The sequence below is a fragment of the Aulonocara sp. 'chitande type north' Nkhata Bay genome, linkage group LG6 (genome assembly GCF_057382095.1).
Source record: "Aulonocara sp. 'chitande type north' Nkhata Bay isolate Kocher_YH1m ecotype deep benthic linkage group LG6, A_spYH_male_GT1.1, whole genome shotgun sequence".
NCBI lineage: Eukaryota > Metazoa > Chordata > Actinopteri > Cichliformes > Cichlidae > Aulonocara > Aulonocara sp. 'chitande type north' Nkhata Bay.
Genome location: NC_141349.1, coordinates 28,752,188 through 28,765,289, shown reverse-complemented (window position 1 = coordinate 28,765,289; position 13,102 = coordinate 28,752,188). Strand labels below are relative to the sequence as shown.

At 43.2% G+C, this 13,102-nt stretch overlaps 1 protein-coding gene across 3 annotated transcripts in view; it reads left to right on the top strand.

Moving 5' to 3' along the window:
- Positions 1-13,102, top strand: part of tnrc6c2 (trinucleotide repeat containing adaptor 6C2) — a 54,419-nt gene that overhangs the window by 26,260 nt on the left and 15,057 nt on the right. For all 3 annotated transcript variants that reach the window (XM_086296148.1, XM_086296147.1, XM_086296149.1), the window contains 8 exons: positions 5,805-8,258; positions 9,251-9,454; positions 10,041-10,207; positions 10,299-10,376; positions 10,811-10,868; positions 11,115-11,257; positions 11,982-12,125; positions 12,894-13,034. In XM_086296148.1, the coding sequence (XP_086152274.1) occupies positions 5,805-8,258; positions 9,251-9,454; positions 10,041-10,207; positions 10,299-10,376; positions 10,811-10,868; positions 11,115-11,257; positions 11,982-12,125; positions 12,894-13,034 (3,389 nt within the window). The remainder of the gene's footprint in view (positions 1-5,804; positions 8,259-9,250; positions 9,455-10,040; positions 10,208-10,298; positions 10,377-10,810; positions 10,869-11,114; positions 11,258-11,981; positions 12,126-12,893; positions 13,035-13,102) is intronic.

Below are 13,102 nucleotides of genomic sequence, written 5' to 3'. Positions count from 1 at the left end.
GAATTCTGTGTAAATCTGTAACGCTTGAGATTCCAACAGGCTATCCAAGCATCCCATCCCCAGTGTCTAAAATGCAGTCTGCTCTCGACACACCACCCTCCCACACAACGTCTTTTCTCAACCCATTCAATTGTCCCACCAGACAGAGACCCCCTGTCCCATTTCCATCCCCCTGTCACACCCACCATTCCCATCGCTCCAGCTGACTGGAGACCATTTAAGTAGTCCGGAGCATCCAGCAGCCAGACAGACTCCCCAGTAGCAGGTGCTGGAATGGGGTCTCTTAAGACTGTGGGAACTGTAGCCCAACAGCTGTTTGCCGGTCACCCAGACAGCACGCGTAGCCAGAAGGCACTCTGCTGGGTGCGGTTTAAAACACTTGACCCTTTCATAATGCTTCCTTTGATTTTTAGGTAAATTAGCTTAGATTTTGAACACATCTTAAGTAAACTGTTTGGTGTTGCTTTATTTAAAAAACAAAACACGTTTAGAACACTTGCGCATTTTTACATTCTTTAGATATAATCTTATAAAAATGTTGTTTACCTCTTCTGACATCATCAAAAAAATAAATCTGTTATTTCTACGTTTTTTAAAATCAAATGAAAAGATCACTTGGCCCCAAAGAAGCCACGGAGGTATAGATTGGTCCATATGCTCAAGCTGTGACACACACATAGGCACACACAAGTGAGAGAACCCCCTAGTGGCTTCATTAATGCAGCCTCTCTCAGGGAAACCAGAGAAGTCACTATGGTCTCGCTCTTCTATTTTCTCTCTTCTCTCAGCAGAGGTAAACAGACATGAATGATGAGCTTTTTAAACCCCACGGAGACCGTCCCCTCTGTTTTTCTTTTTCTCTATGTTTCCGGAAAAACATGTGCATGCCGTCCTCTATGTGAGTGGGCGTAAAGTTCTTCTCAAAGAGAGATGGAGAGGGTCAGTATGGTGACAAAAGACTAGTAAAGGTTCCCTCCTCCTTTGATTTTGGGTTTATGTCATCCCATAATTTTAACCGAGAAGCCGAGCTGCCTCTGTTGCTCACACTCAAGCTAAAAGAATCACTTTGTCACTACAGTTATTCTCATTCTGTTCATGCTTTCTCTTTCGCTGTCTCCCTTTCTTTTCCCTCACCACTGTATGTGCCGACCTCTCCCCACCCCCACAGACTGTCTTCCATCTCTCTCTACCGCACTCTTCTTCTTTCTTTCTGTCACCCAGCCCTTTATTTCATTCAAATGGGGAATAAAGGCATTTAATTCTTGGCTTATTGCCCATTTCCATGATGGCAGCTAGTGTCATTAGCAGGAATTCACCTCTTGCTTATTTGTGCTTCAACTCCGGCTGGTATCACACAGCTCCACTGCAGTGTTGATGCTGCTTGTCCGTGTTTTGTAGTAAGCACTGTCGGTGTACCTACATTAGGATGTTTTTATTATTAAACTGATGTCCACCATTTCTGTAGTTCAGTGCAGGTGAGAATAAGCTAGACTCCACATACACGCATACAAAAAGGCTGTCTTTCTGTCCGTTTGAAACGTGAAGAGCTACAGAGATGCTACTTTTTTTCCCTTTCCGTTTTTGACCCTTTTCATTCACAAGGCATAATCATAGGCTGCCCTCCTAATTGCAACCAGAATGAAAGCAACACATTACTGACATATGATTGCAAATGGTAGATGGAAATAATTCTCCCCTTGCCTTTGTTTTTCATATTCAGCTTGCTTTCATGCCCTTCCCGCAAATCAATGATTTGCCAAGAATCAGCAGTACCTTTTTCTGGAATGCCTGGAAAGGGAGTTGAAAGGGGAACAATGGAGGCACATTAAGGTGAAAAGAAAGGAAGGCTGTTTTGCATTAGTCCACTCGTACATGTTGGCAAAGATGCACCAACATTAAAAGCTTTGCAGTGTAATGCAACCCTGTAATCCTGTTGTAAACACTCCTTTTGTGGAGCTAATAATGGTCCGGTTTTGTTGAGGTAGATGTCCACATGTGCTGCCTCTGCAAAAGGATTTTTTTTTTTTTTTGCTTCACTGACTAACCTGTTGCAGATGTACTAAGATGATGTCTGCTGTTTCTTATTCTTGCGTGGATCTGTGTAAGCACTCTTAAGACGAAGGCTGCTATACTTCTCCTCAGGTATTTTTCCATTCTCTCGCTCTCTGACCTCCTTTCTTTTATCATGTGCATGAGAGTCACCTTTTCTTTCATATTTTTTTATGTGTGTGGTTTGGGGGGGCTTGTTCAAAATTAGCTTTGTACATTTCCTCTGTGACAAAGGTGTTGAGTGTGATAAAAGAGGACTGCTTTGCAGAGTTTACATTAGTCAAGTAATCTTTTATTTTCAAATTGTGCGAATGAAGGAGGAAGATATGCTGGGTGGTAAGGAACTGACTGAACAAAATAGTTTTACTTTGACTGCCCTCCCCTGAGCTTCTTGGATAGGGTCCACAGAGTGATAAAGTAGTGCTCCTATTTGCTTGGAAATCGACCACGTACAGTTGGACAAAGAGAAAACAGTAAATCAGTGGGCTTTGCTGATCAGGATTTGTTTTCCTACTGACTACGGTAGTAGTAAAAAGTTGTTTTGAACAATTTAATATAAGGCCAATTACTTTTGCAGTCTACATCAGTTTAAACTAGGAGTGCACAATAAACTTTCCCAAGGGGCCAGAAGAGAAACTGAGTATGTTGTGGAGGGCTGCATCAGTAAGCTAAACTCAGTTCTGCTCAGTAGCTCTGGGTTTTGAAAAGTCCTATACAAATAAAGTTATTATTATTAATGTTATGTTTTTATAAGCTGGTGTAGCTCTCACTACCAGTTTCTGAGTTTTGACCCCAAACTTTTTTCTTATATCAAGTTGGGCTGGGCGATATGGCCTAAAATCCATATCACTGTATAATTTGAAGCATGTGCGGTAATATGATATATATCGCGATATATTCTTTTCTTCTGTATTAAGTATTTTACACACTATAGGGACATTTAAAATCCTTTAATTTTCTCAAAAATCGACAGTGTGCCTTATGTACGAATTCTGGTTGTGCTTACTGACCTCAAACTGATTTTATGTGGTTCACACCACTCAAAAATCTGTCAAAAATGTTTTAGTACGACTTTGGTAAGCTACGAAGGCGCACAGCTTGATGGATTGTCGGAGCATTATGGCTGCCGTAGTCAGGAGCCTTGCGGAGTAATCTGGTTCCTAAACTCCGTCTGGTTCAGGTCCCAAAGTCACACGATCACTGCGGCATCACTGAGAGTTAAAACTGTCTAAATTATTTCATCTTTAATAAAATGATCAGCATTTCTGCTTTACCAAGTGTAACAATTAAGTTTAACATCTAGGCATCCATGAAAATCGAATTTATTACATTTAACGGAGTTAGAAGTTAGCAGGAAGTTAGCTCGCTAGTTTTGCTAGTTACCTAAATATGATATAGCATGTTCTGACTGAGAGATTTCTGAAAAAAATTAAAACGTACTGCTCTGCTACCAATTCCAACATTAATGAAGACAGAAAACTAAACAGCAGTGATGTTTGTAGGGTTACTGGAGTTGGGCTAGCTGGTATATAATGATGTGCTACGTGATCGCTAGCAAAACAGCTACGTTAGCATAACAGCTACATTAGCATAACATTAGCACAGTGAAGTTGAAGGATGGCCGCTAACTTTTTTTTCACTCAATAAAAGTTAACGTGAGGGTTTCTGGTGGTTAGGGACCAATGCAATTGCATGGCAGGATGCTGTAAACGGACCAAACTTCAGTCAGGAGAACAACTGAGATAATCCATCCACAATACGAGGTTAGTCATACTGCAACAACATGGGAATAGAGCAGTTGTTAGGGAATTCAGCATGAATTGATTGATAACATTGATTCATTCAGCAATGAATCAATGTTACGGAAGCGCAGTTTTTGGCTTTCCCTATATTCCAAAAGTGCTTTGTCTCTGCTATTACTGTCGCCCAGCATAATTTGCAGATGATGTTGTTTGCAGCCACTGCAATGCTGTCGACCAAAATAGGTGCAGCTTGATGACACCATCAACATGCGCTACCGTTGGCCAAATTTATATCATTTCTACCGTATACCGTTCACACCGCCCACCCCTAATACCAAGCTGTTGTCAGAAGTCAGAAAACCCATGGCAAGTGTAATTTAAAAACTTTCTGATGATAGGCACACATGGCTTTTTTTCCAGCATCTTTTAAATGAACGTAAAAAGAAAAGTACACTTACAGCAAATATGGGGATTACTTTTGTTGTGATGTTTCATTAGTTATTTCTGTTTTCAGCTGATTGCAAACTGACTGTAGATTAATGTTGGTGTGCATGTGTGTGTCATCAGTCTGATGACCCTGAACGATAAGGCTGCCTGGGAAGTGGAGATAAGTGAAAATGTAATTCACAGCCTCTGTGGCACGTTCAAAGTATCTAAAAGTCATACATCTGCCAGAATATGTGTCTTTGTCTTCACACCTCAAATAAATGGACTTTTCCTTCTATATCTAGTTAGTTGGTCTGCGCAATGGTGATATTCGTAGCTCCTACTTCTCATTAGCTTTTCTGTCATTTGCCTGAAGCTACCCTATTGGTTAGAGTGTTTGGATGCTGGATCAATAGCCTCTCTGCTCTCACCCACTAACATTAATAAGATTATTGATTAGCTGCCTCCCACAGATTGATTACCCCTTTGCAGCATCAACCCAGTCTATTATTAGTTCACCATTTGATGGTGGCTGCTTTTGTGCCTAAAGAATCTGCTTGTGCGTGATTCCATCTTGATCAGAGTTGTAAAAAGCTGCGATTTGGTAGCTTGGTGAGGGATTTGTAGATCATAGATCATAAGTAGAAGGACAAAATCTATGGACAATCCCTCATTTTCAGTTTTGTCATACAGATAATTCCTAGATATACAGAATCGCATGTGCAGTATTATGTATATGCAGGTAGTGAGAAGCAAATAGACACACACTTATTCACACAAGCTTGGAGGAACTGTTATGTGGTTTCTTATTGCAGTGCAGTTGAAGGAGGAGTAGGCCCAGTAAAGCGTAAGGAGTGATGGATGAGACTCTGTCCTGGTTTCATTCCAATAAATGAACGGCGTTCCACTTGGGCTTCCCTTCACAGTCCCAGCCAGTGAAGCCACGATGGAGACGGATGGGTCTCTCGCTGCCGGGTGTTGGAGGAGTGCAGAAGGGAGAGAGGGACAGGGTGAAGAAAGTGGTGGGGGGAAAAATGGAGGAGGGAGACATGAGTATAATAGGACATAGGTGAGAGATGGGATAATAATAAATAAATGACTTTAGAGAGTGAAAAGGGAGTAAATCAGTAACCTCTGTTTAAGAAATGGAAGTTAAGTAAAAACTGGGGAGAAAAAGAGAAGGAAAGAACGATGTAAAAAGAAAGCAAAGGCTCCATCTCAGTGTTTCTGTTTGGCTGACTGCACCAGAGCAAGGATATATGGATATCCTGAAGCTGATATGACAAGAAGCACGCTTGGCTGTGCATTCTGATTATGTTTTAAATCCTGAAACATGCAAGCCTGACCATCTCATCCTGCCAAGTCTGATAGCTAGCGTTAACTAACCAAGAAGATAAAATTGGTTCAGGAAGCTAACTGTAGCCTGGTTGTGAACTTGCATTACATGATTCTCCTTACTCTAAACTTATGAATTTCTTTTCTTTCTCCCCTCCTCCTTGTCCTCCCTGTACTTTTACTCCTCTCTATCTGTCTCCTTTGTTTAATCTCTTACCCCCCCCCCCTTTTTTTTTTTTTTTTCCTCTTTAGACATATCCCTCCAGTGTGGCCCTGGTGCCCAGTATGAGATCTCTTATTGGGGAGCCTCTGTACCAGTTGACAGCCCATCAAGTGCCAACAGCTGGGACAAAGTGATTATTGACAAGAGTGATACAGAAGCTTGGCCCTCCATCAGCCGCAGTAGTGACCCCTGCAACCCTGTAACACCAGAATGCCCCTCGGGCTCCACCAGCTCTAACCTAGACACCAGTGCTGTCACTACTACCAGTAGGAGTAGTTTTGTGAGTATGGCCACAGGCGCAGCAGGCCAGCAGGCCCACTACCCCTCTCTCAAAGCTAACAATAACATGATGACAGGACCTGGATCAACCAACGCATTAGTAGGTAATAGAGGCTGGGTTTCAGATGGTAAACAAGATGGTATGAATAGTGGCAGAGTTGGAGCACCCAATAACTGGGGCTCTTCCAATTTTAACTTGAATCTCAACCCAAATGCCAACCCTTCAGCCTGGCCTGTTCTGGGCCATGAGAGTGTTGGAGGTGGTACCAGTGGGGTGTCCAGCTCTTCATCCCTTCCACCAGGCATAAATGGCAATGGAAATTTAGGAAATGGGAACATGGGAGGTGCTGATAACGGTGGGGGAAGTTGGGTTGGCATGATGAGTGCTACAGAAAATGAGCAACAGCACCCTTCAACCAACACAAACTTGTCCTTCAATATAGAGCCTGTTAACCTTAACACTGATGGACCAAACCACACTAAACAACAACAAGCTCAGGAGCCTATGAGCCCTATCCATGGTTTAACTGGTTGGGGAGGCCAGTCACCCACTGAGTCATCCCAGCTCAATGGGGATACAACCGGCAGCTCTGTATGGGGTAGTGGAGAAACCAAGGCAGCTGACTCCCCCAAGGACTCCAGCTGGGACTCAACAACATCTGGAGGCCTCTCTGCTTGGGGTCGCCAAGGCAGTGGTGGTGGGAGTAGTGGAAGTGGTGGCTGGGGTGATTGGGGAAAATCCTCTGGCGGTGGAGAAGCAACTAAAGGTTGGGACAACATAGATGCTGGTAGTTCTGGCTCAGGCCAAGACCAGCAACTGAGCTCTTGGGGCCAGCAGCTTGGAACAGCCCCAGCAAGTGAGGACAGCGGAGACAGCAGTGAAGGTCGATCCCAGCGTAGAGACAGATCCTCCAGCATGGAATTTGCCCCTATGCTACCACGGCAAGACCTTGACCCTAGAGTCCTGAGTAACACAGGTTGGGGACAGACCCCCGTCCGACAGAACACTGTATGGGAGATGGAAGAAGCAAACTCTGATGATGGAAAGAGCAGTAGCAGCTCAGACACCATAGGAGCCTCCAGCTCCAATGGCGGACCCTCATCTACCAATGGCACCATAACTCCTACCATTGCTCAGAGGCCTGGATCTGGAGGGAAAAGTGACAGTGAAGGATCTTCATCTTCTGGGTGGGGAGCTCCAGCATCTCAGCCAGTCCAGACAGGATCAGGATGGGGTGACCCCCCACAGTCACTCAGTAAAGCTCCGAATGGCACTACTAGTGGCTGGGGAGATCCTTTGCCTTCCAGTGGTCCCAAGAATGGGGGTACCTCATCCTGGGGATCAGAGGACAAGTCATCCAGCTGGGACAATGGCCTAGTGAAAAACCAGCCTACTAGCTGGGGAGAAGGCCCCAAAAATGCCCATAAGTGGGGCAACAATAATGGTGGTTCTAATGGCTCCACCACAGGGGAATGGGGAGAGCCAGACATCAAGAATAATGGTTCCTCTAGCAGCATGTGGGAAGGAGAAGGAAGTAACGGAGGAAATGGTGGATGGAAGGAAAGTCCTCGAGGAGCAAATGGAGGAGGCTGGGGCAAAACTCCTGCTGTGAGTAATAGCAGCTGGGGGGAGACCTCACGTGCCAATGGACCAGTGCAGGGTGGCTGGGGCTCCTCCAAGCCACAAGAAAGCAGCAGCAGCAGCACTGGTAGTGGAGGAGGTGGAAGTATTGGTTCTTGGGGAGGTCCCAGTTCTGTGAAGCAGAACAACTCTAGCTGGGGTAATGTCAGCAAACAAGACCAAGGTATGGAGCCTACTGGCTGGGAAGAGCCCTCTCCTCCCTCCATTCGTAGGAAGATGGAGATTGACGATGGAACATCTACCTGGGGGGATCCCAGTGCCTACAACAAGACAGTCAACATGTGGGATCGTAACAATCCCACTAGTAACCCAGGCAACAGCGGCCCCCCTCCAAGTAAGAATGGTGGAATGATTATTCCCAACAATAACAACAACAATCACTCCGTTGGACCTGGCAACAACAATCACCATCACTCTCACCCTCACCATATGCACCACCATACTCATCATGGCCAGCCCCCAACTCACCTGCAACACCATGGAAACAACAATGGGTCGCCCAACAATGCAGCATCACATCCAAGTGTGGGGCCCCAAGGCAGACCCACCCACTCCAACCCAGGTATTTAAAAGACTTAGACATTAATGACCTAAAATCTTATTTTGCTTAACATTCAAGTAGTATTTGAAATTCAAAAATGAATTAAAATTTGATTTCTGATCTTGTAGTCTCCCACCATACTACATTCAATGAAATGTTTAAAAATTTCAAACTGACTTTTACAAAAGTGGGTATTTCTTTCTAACAGCATATGTGTGTTTTATTCAAGGGATACTGATTTTCTTGTCTGTTAACAAGCCAGGGAGACAGACAAAGACAAAGAGATTTTGTTTTCACCTGTTCCCATAAAATGAGAAAATTATAACAAGCTTGGGAACTATGGTCCTTCCTTTCAAAAATAATTTCTTTGAAGAATTTACAAAGTGACTGTTTTTGCTCTCAGAGAAGTTAAAATCTTCACAGTTGTCATCAGCATATAATAGTAGGTTTAAGTTTGCACTTTCACAAGATCTAGTAAGTCTTTGAAAAACAAAAGCCCTGTGAAGCATAGATATTTGCCAAAGCTTTAATGGCAAACAGTTTTAATTGTGAATGAGACCACTGCCATCTGCTGTCTGCAATTTGTGCTGCAGTGACTAAGGAGCATCATGAACACTTCCAAAACACATTTAAGCCAAATAGCTGCCCATTTCTGCTGATGTCATTAATTTAGGCTTTTCCTAATCTGCTGCTTTGCTTTGTCTTGTCTCATTCACCTACACATTCATAGACACAGCTTGGCAGGCTGGGGTGGTGAAAGGCATATAATTATAAAAAACCACAGCATACAATAGAAAAGGTTACTATCACTTATTGATATGTCACTAAAGCTTAGTCTCTTTAGACCTTCATGCTATGTGATGCTGGCCTTGATGGGAACAGTGGTATTATTCCATTTGTTTTCAGGGAAGCACATAAGAGGATTAACTAATGATGTTTTAAAATTGATGAAAATTTCTGCTGTAAAGAAGCTGATTTCATTCTTTTAACTAATTAATTGCCCTTTCTTCCAGGCTGGGGGGAGATTCCAAGTGTTCAGCCCAAGTCAGAACCTGCTTGGGGAGAGCCAGCAGCTCCAACATCAGCTGTGGACAATGGTACCTCAGCCTGGGGCAAGCCCCCAGGTGGGGTAGGAGGATGGGGAGACGGTGGCCATGAGTCCTCTGGCCCCTATGGCAGGGGAAGTGGACCCCCAGGTTCTGCACCTTGCAAGCCAGGTAACACTCAGAATTTATTGTTAGTGCTGGATGTTAATAATAGGAGTTGATTAGCTGATACCACCAGTGCTATATTCAGTGCCATCAATTAGTTCAGACTTACAAAATTACTGTTTTTCTGCTTTAACCTGTGAACACAATTGTCAACTTAGGCACTGGTTTGCTTTGGGTTCACTATTTTGTTTATGGCAGTAGCTCCATAATATGTTTGCACAGCACACTTCAGTTAGGGAACACAAACGGGAAGTTTCTACAGAACTGTACCGTTTGTGCCAGTTTTGAAAGTTTTTGTTAGTGCTGCTGGAGTGTTGCTTGGATTAAAGCAATTCCACGCCTCAGTGGAGCTTGGTTATTTGTGCTGTTGGTTTTAAATGTTGGAAACGATAGAGGGGAGGTGTAGGGAGAAAGTGCAGACTGGCATGTAGCAACAGTGGCACCAAGTGGCTGTGTTTAAAGTTACGTGCTGCTCAGCTTCTGAAATGGTATTGTGAATATAGAGGACACATAGTATCGAGTAATGCACTGAAGATTTTTTTTCTTTTATTCCTCACAACTTAATCCTATATTTCCCATCCCTTTCTTTCAGGCCCCAAACCTATGCAAGATGGCTGGGGAAATGGAGGGGAAGAGATGGGCATGTCTACCAGCCAATGGGACACTGAGGATGGGGATGTATGGAACAGCCCAACCCCCCAGGAGAGCAGCTCTTCTTGTAACTCCTGGAGCAATGGACCCAAGAAGTGCCCAAACAAGGTCAGTGAACTCGCCTGTCACAGTGGCATTTATGACCTTGGAAACATCATGTAATGTTGAATTCATAATATTTTTGCTCCTTTGTTTTCAGGGGAAGATGGGCAACAAGCCAGATGAGGCCTGGATTATGAACCGTCTCATCAAGCAACTCACTGACATGGGCTTTCCGGTATGAACCCTGCATATTTAGAATTAAGTGTCAATGCAGACTCAAAGCACTCGCAAGCTTTCTTCTGGAATTTTTTGCTTTAATGCCTCTGTGCTGGTGGCAGATTTAGCTGCGAGGCATCATTTATTTAGGTTATCAGTTCTGAAAGTGATACTCAGAGATGAAGGTCACTATGACCTCTAACCAGGAATTTGATATTTATTCAACACAGGAAGAAATTTCTTACGATTTAGCACAAGCATGCACTAGCGCTGTGGAATGAACAAATTGGATTTCAATGGTCAAAGGTTATTGTGACCTTAAACAAAAATTTTGGGGCATTATAAATGAAACCTTTTCAGGCTGGAAAAACTATCAAGTGATGAAATATCAGCTCTTCTGGCAAATTAATCCCAGTCTGGTTATGCTAATTACAAGGTTTTTGTACTTCACAGAGAGACCCTGCTGAGGAGGCATTGAAGAGCAACAATATGAACCTTGACCAGGCTATGAGTAAGTACACCAGCATTTTCGTGTGTCAACCTTGTCTTTACGCTTGCTGTTCTGAGATGTTTGTTTTTATTTGAATAAATCAGTTCATTCTCTTCAGTTCCGCTTGGTTGAATACTGAGGGACCTTTTTCTTTAAAATATATATTTTTACCACTAATGAGATTAAATAAAACTCTCTTTTATAGTGACACAATATATTTATTTGGCTAGATTTCACAACCTCTGCAATCACCTCTTCTCCTTCTAGCTGCTCTTTTAGAGAAGAAAACAGACCTGGACAAGCGAGGCATGGGCATGTCTGATTACAGCAATGGCATGAACAAGCCTTTGGTGTGTCGGCCTTCCGCACTCTCCAAAGACCCCTCCGAACGCAACGCCTTCCTCGACAAGGTACGTCGGGTATAAATGCATGGTGGTATTCAATTCAATTTAGTTTTATTTATACGGCACCAAATCATAACAACAGTCGCCTAAAGGCGCTTTATATTGTAAGGTAGACCCTACAATAATATGTACAGAGAAAACCATATGACTCCCTATGAGCAAGCACTTTGGTGACAGTGGGAAGGAAAGACTCCCTTTGAACAGGTAGAAACCTCCGGCACAACCAGGCTCAGGGAAGGGTGGCCATCTGCTGCGACCGATTGGGGTGAGAGAAGGAAGACAGGATAAAGACATGCTGTGGAAGAGAGCCAGAGATGAATAACAAGTATGATTCAGTGCAGAGAGGTCTATTAACACATAGTGAGTGAGAAAGGTGACTGAAGAAAAAACACTCAATGCATCATGGGACTCTCCAAGCAGCCTACACCTATTGCAGCATAACTAAGGGAGGATTCAGGGTCACGTGATCCAGCCCTAACTATATGCTTTAGCAAAAGGAAAGGTTTGAGCCCTTACTGTAACTTTAGGCTTTTCTCTAATTATATGCTTAGATTGTAGCTTTTATGATATGTTAACACATCACATTGGAAGGTTTTTAGATTGTAACGTCTTGGTTAGTACAAGAAATGTTTTTACACACATATAATTAACATTGTCAACGTGTAATGTTTGATGTTGCACTCATCTGCCTTTATTCCCCTCATTAACTGTTTATTTTCCTCTGGTCTAGGATGGCGTCCTGTCAGACGACACCCCCCCATCACCGTTTTTGCCTTCCCCCAGCCTGAAGCTCCCCCTGGCCAATAGTAGCCTTCCTGGGCAGGGTCTGGGACAGGGCAACCCGGGGCTGGCCATGCAAAACTTGAACAGACAGGTAAAGCAGGTTTTCTTTTCTTTTTCTTTTTCTTTTTTTTAAAAATATATGTAGTATAAAATACTACATATGTAGTATGGGGGGGGGGGGCTTTGCACCCTTGGACAGCTGATACAGACAGTATCACTGTGCACAACCACTAATTTGCAGTGCTCTCTGTGGGATTTCCATATACAGATTGCAGTAGCAGCAACAAAAGATGTGTTAAATTGTTTTATACACATCTCTCTATTCACATGCTTTCCCACATCTCCCTTTTTCTGTTGCTCACTTTTGTGTATAACCTTGCCTGAAGAGCCCATTGAAACCAGATAGTTATGCTCTATCAAATATCACCCCTAGAGGCAGGCATGGCCCAGAAAAACTACAGGATGTCCTTGAAGTCCAAACAAAGGCACTGCAAGCAGCCTTTTTTCAAACTGAAAGGAAAGCCCTCTTCAGCAGTATGGGGTTAGAAATTTGAACAAGTGGCTTTTACAGGCTGATTGTTTTTCGTCAATTTAAAAAATGCAATTTCTGACATTTTTATGATCAAACAAACAGTTGCTCTCACCTTTTTCCCTCAGTATATGCTCTGCTGTAAAACACGTGATCTAGACCTAATCAAATTTTGCAATATTGCAGACACTTCACCTTTTCTTTTTTTTTTCTTCATTTCAAATTTTTTTTTATTTATGTATTTTTGTTTTGACGTTTTTTTGTTTATACTGCCATTACATGGCAGTACTCTTGAATATTTAATTGTACCATTGTGATTCCTGCATACAGATACCCAGTGGAATGTTTGGCAGTAGTGGAGCAGCACAAACCCGGGCCATGCAGCAGCAGCCTCCTCAGCCACCAGTGCCACCTCTCAGCTCCTCCCAGCCTAGTCTACGTGCTCAAGTGCCTCCGTTTCTCTCCCCTCAGGTAGTCAAACACATGATAATGCATATTAGATTTATTATGTGCTACTATGTCAAGTCCTAACACATATA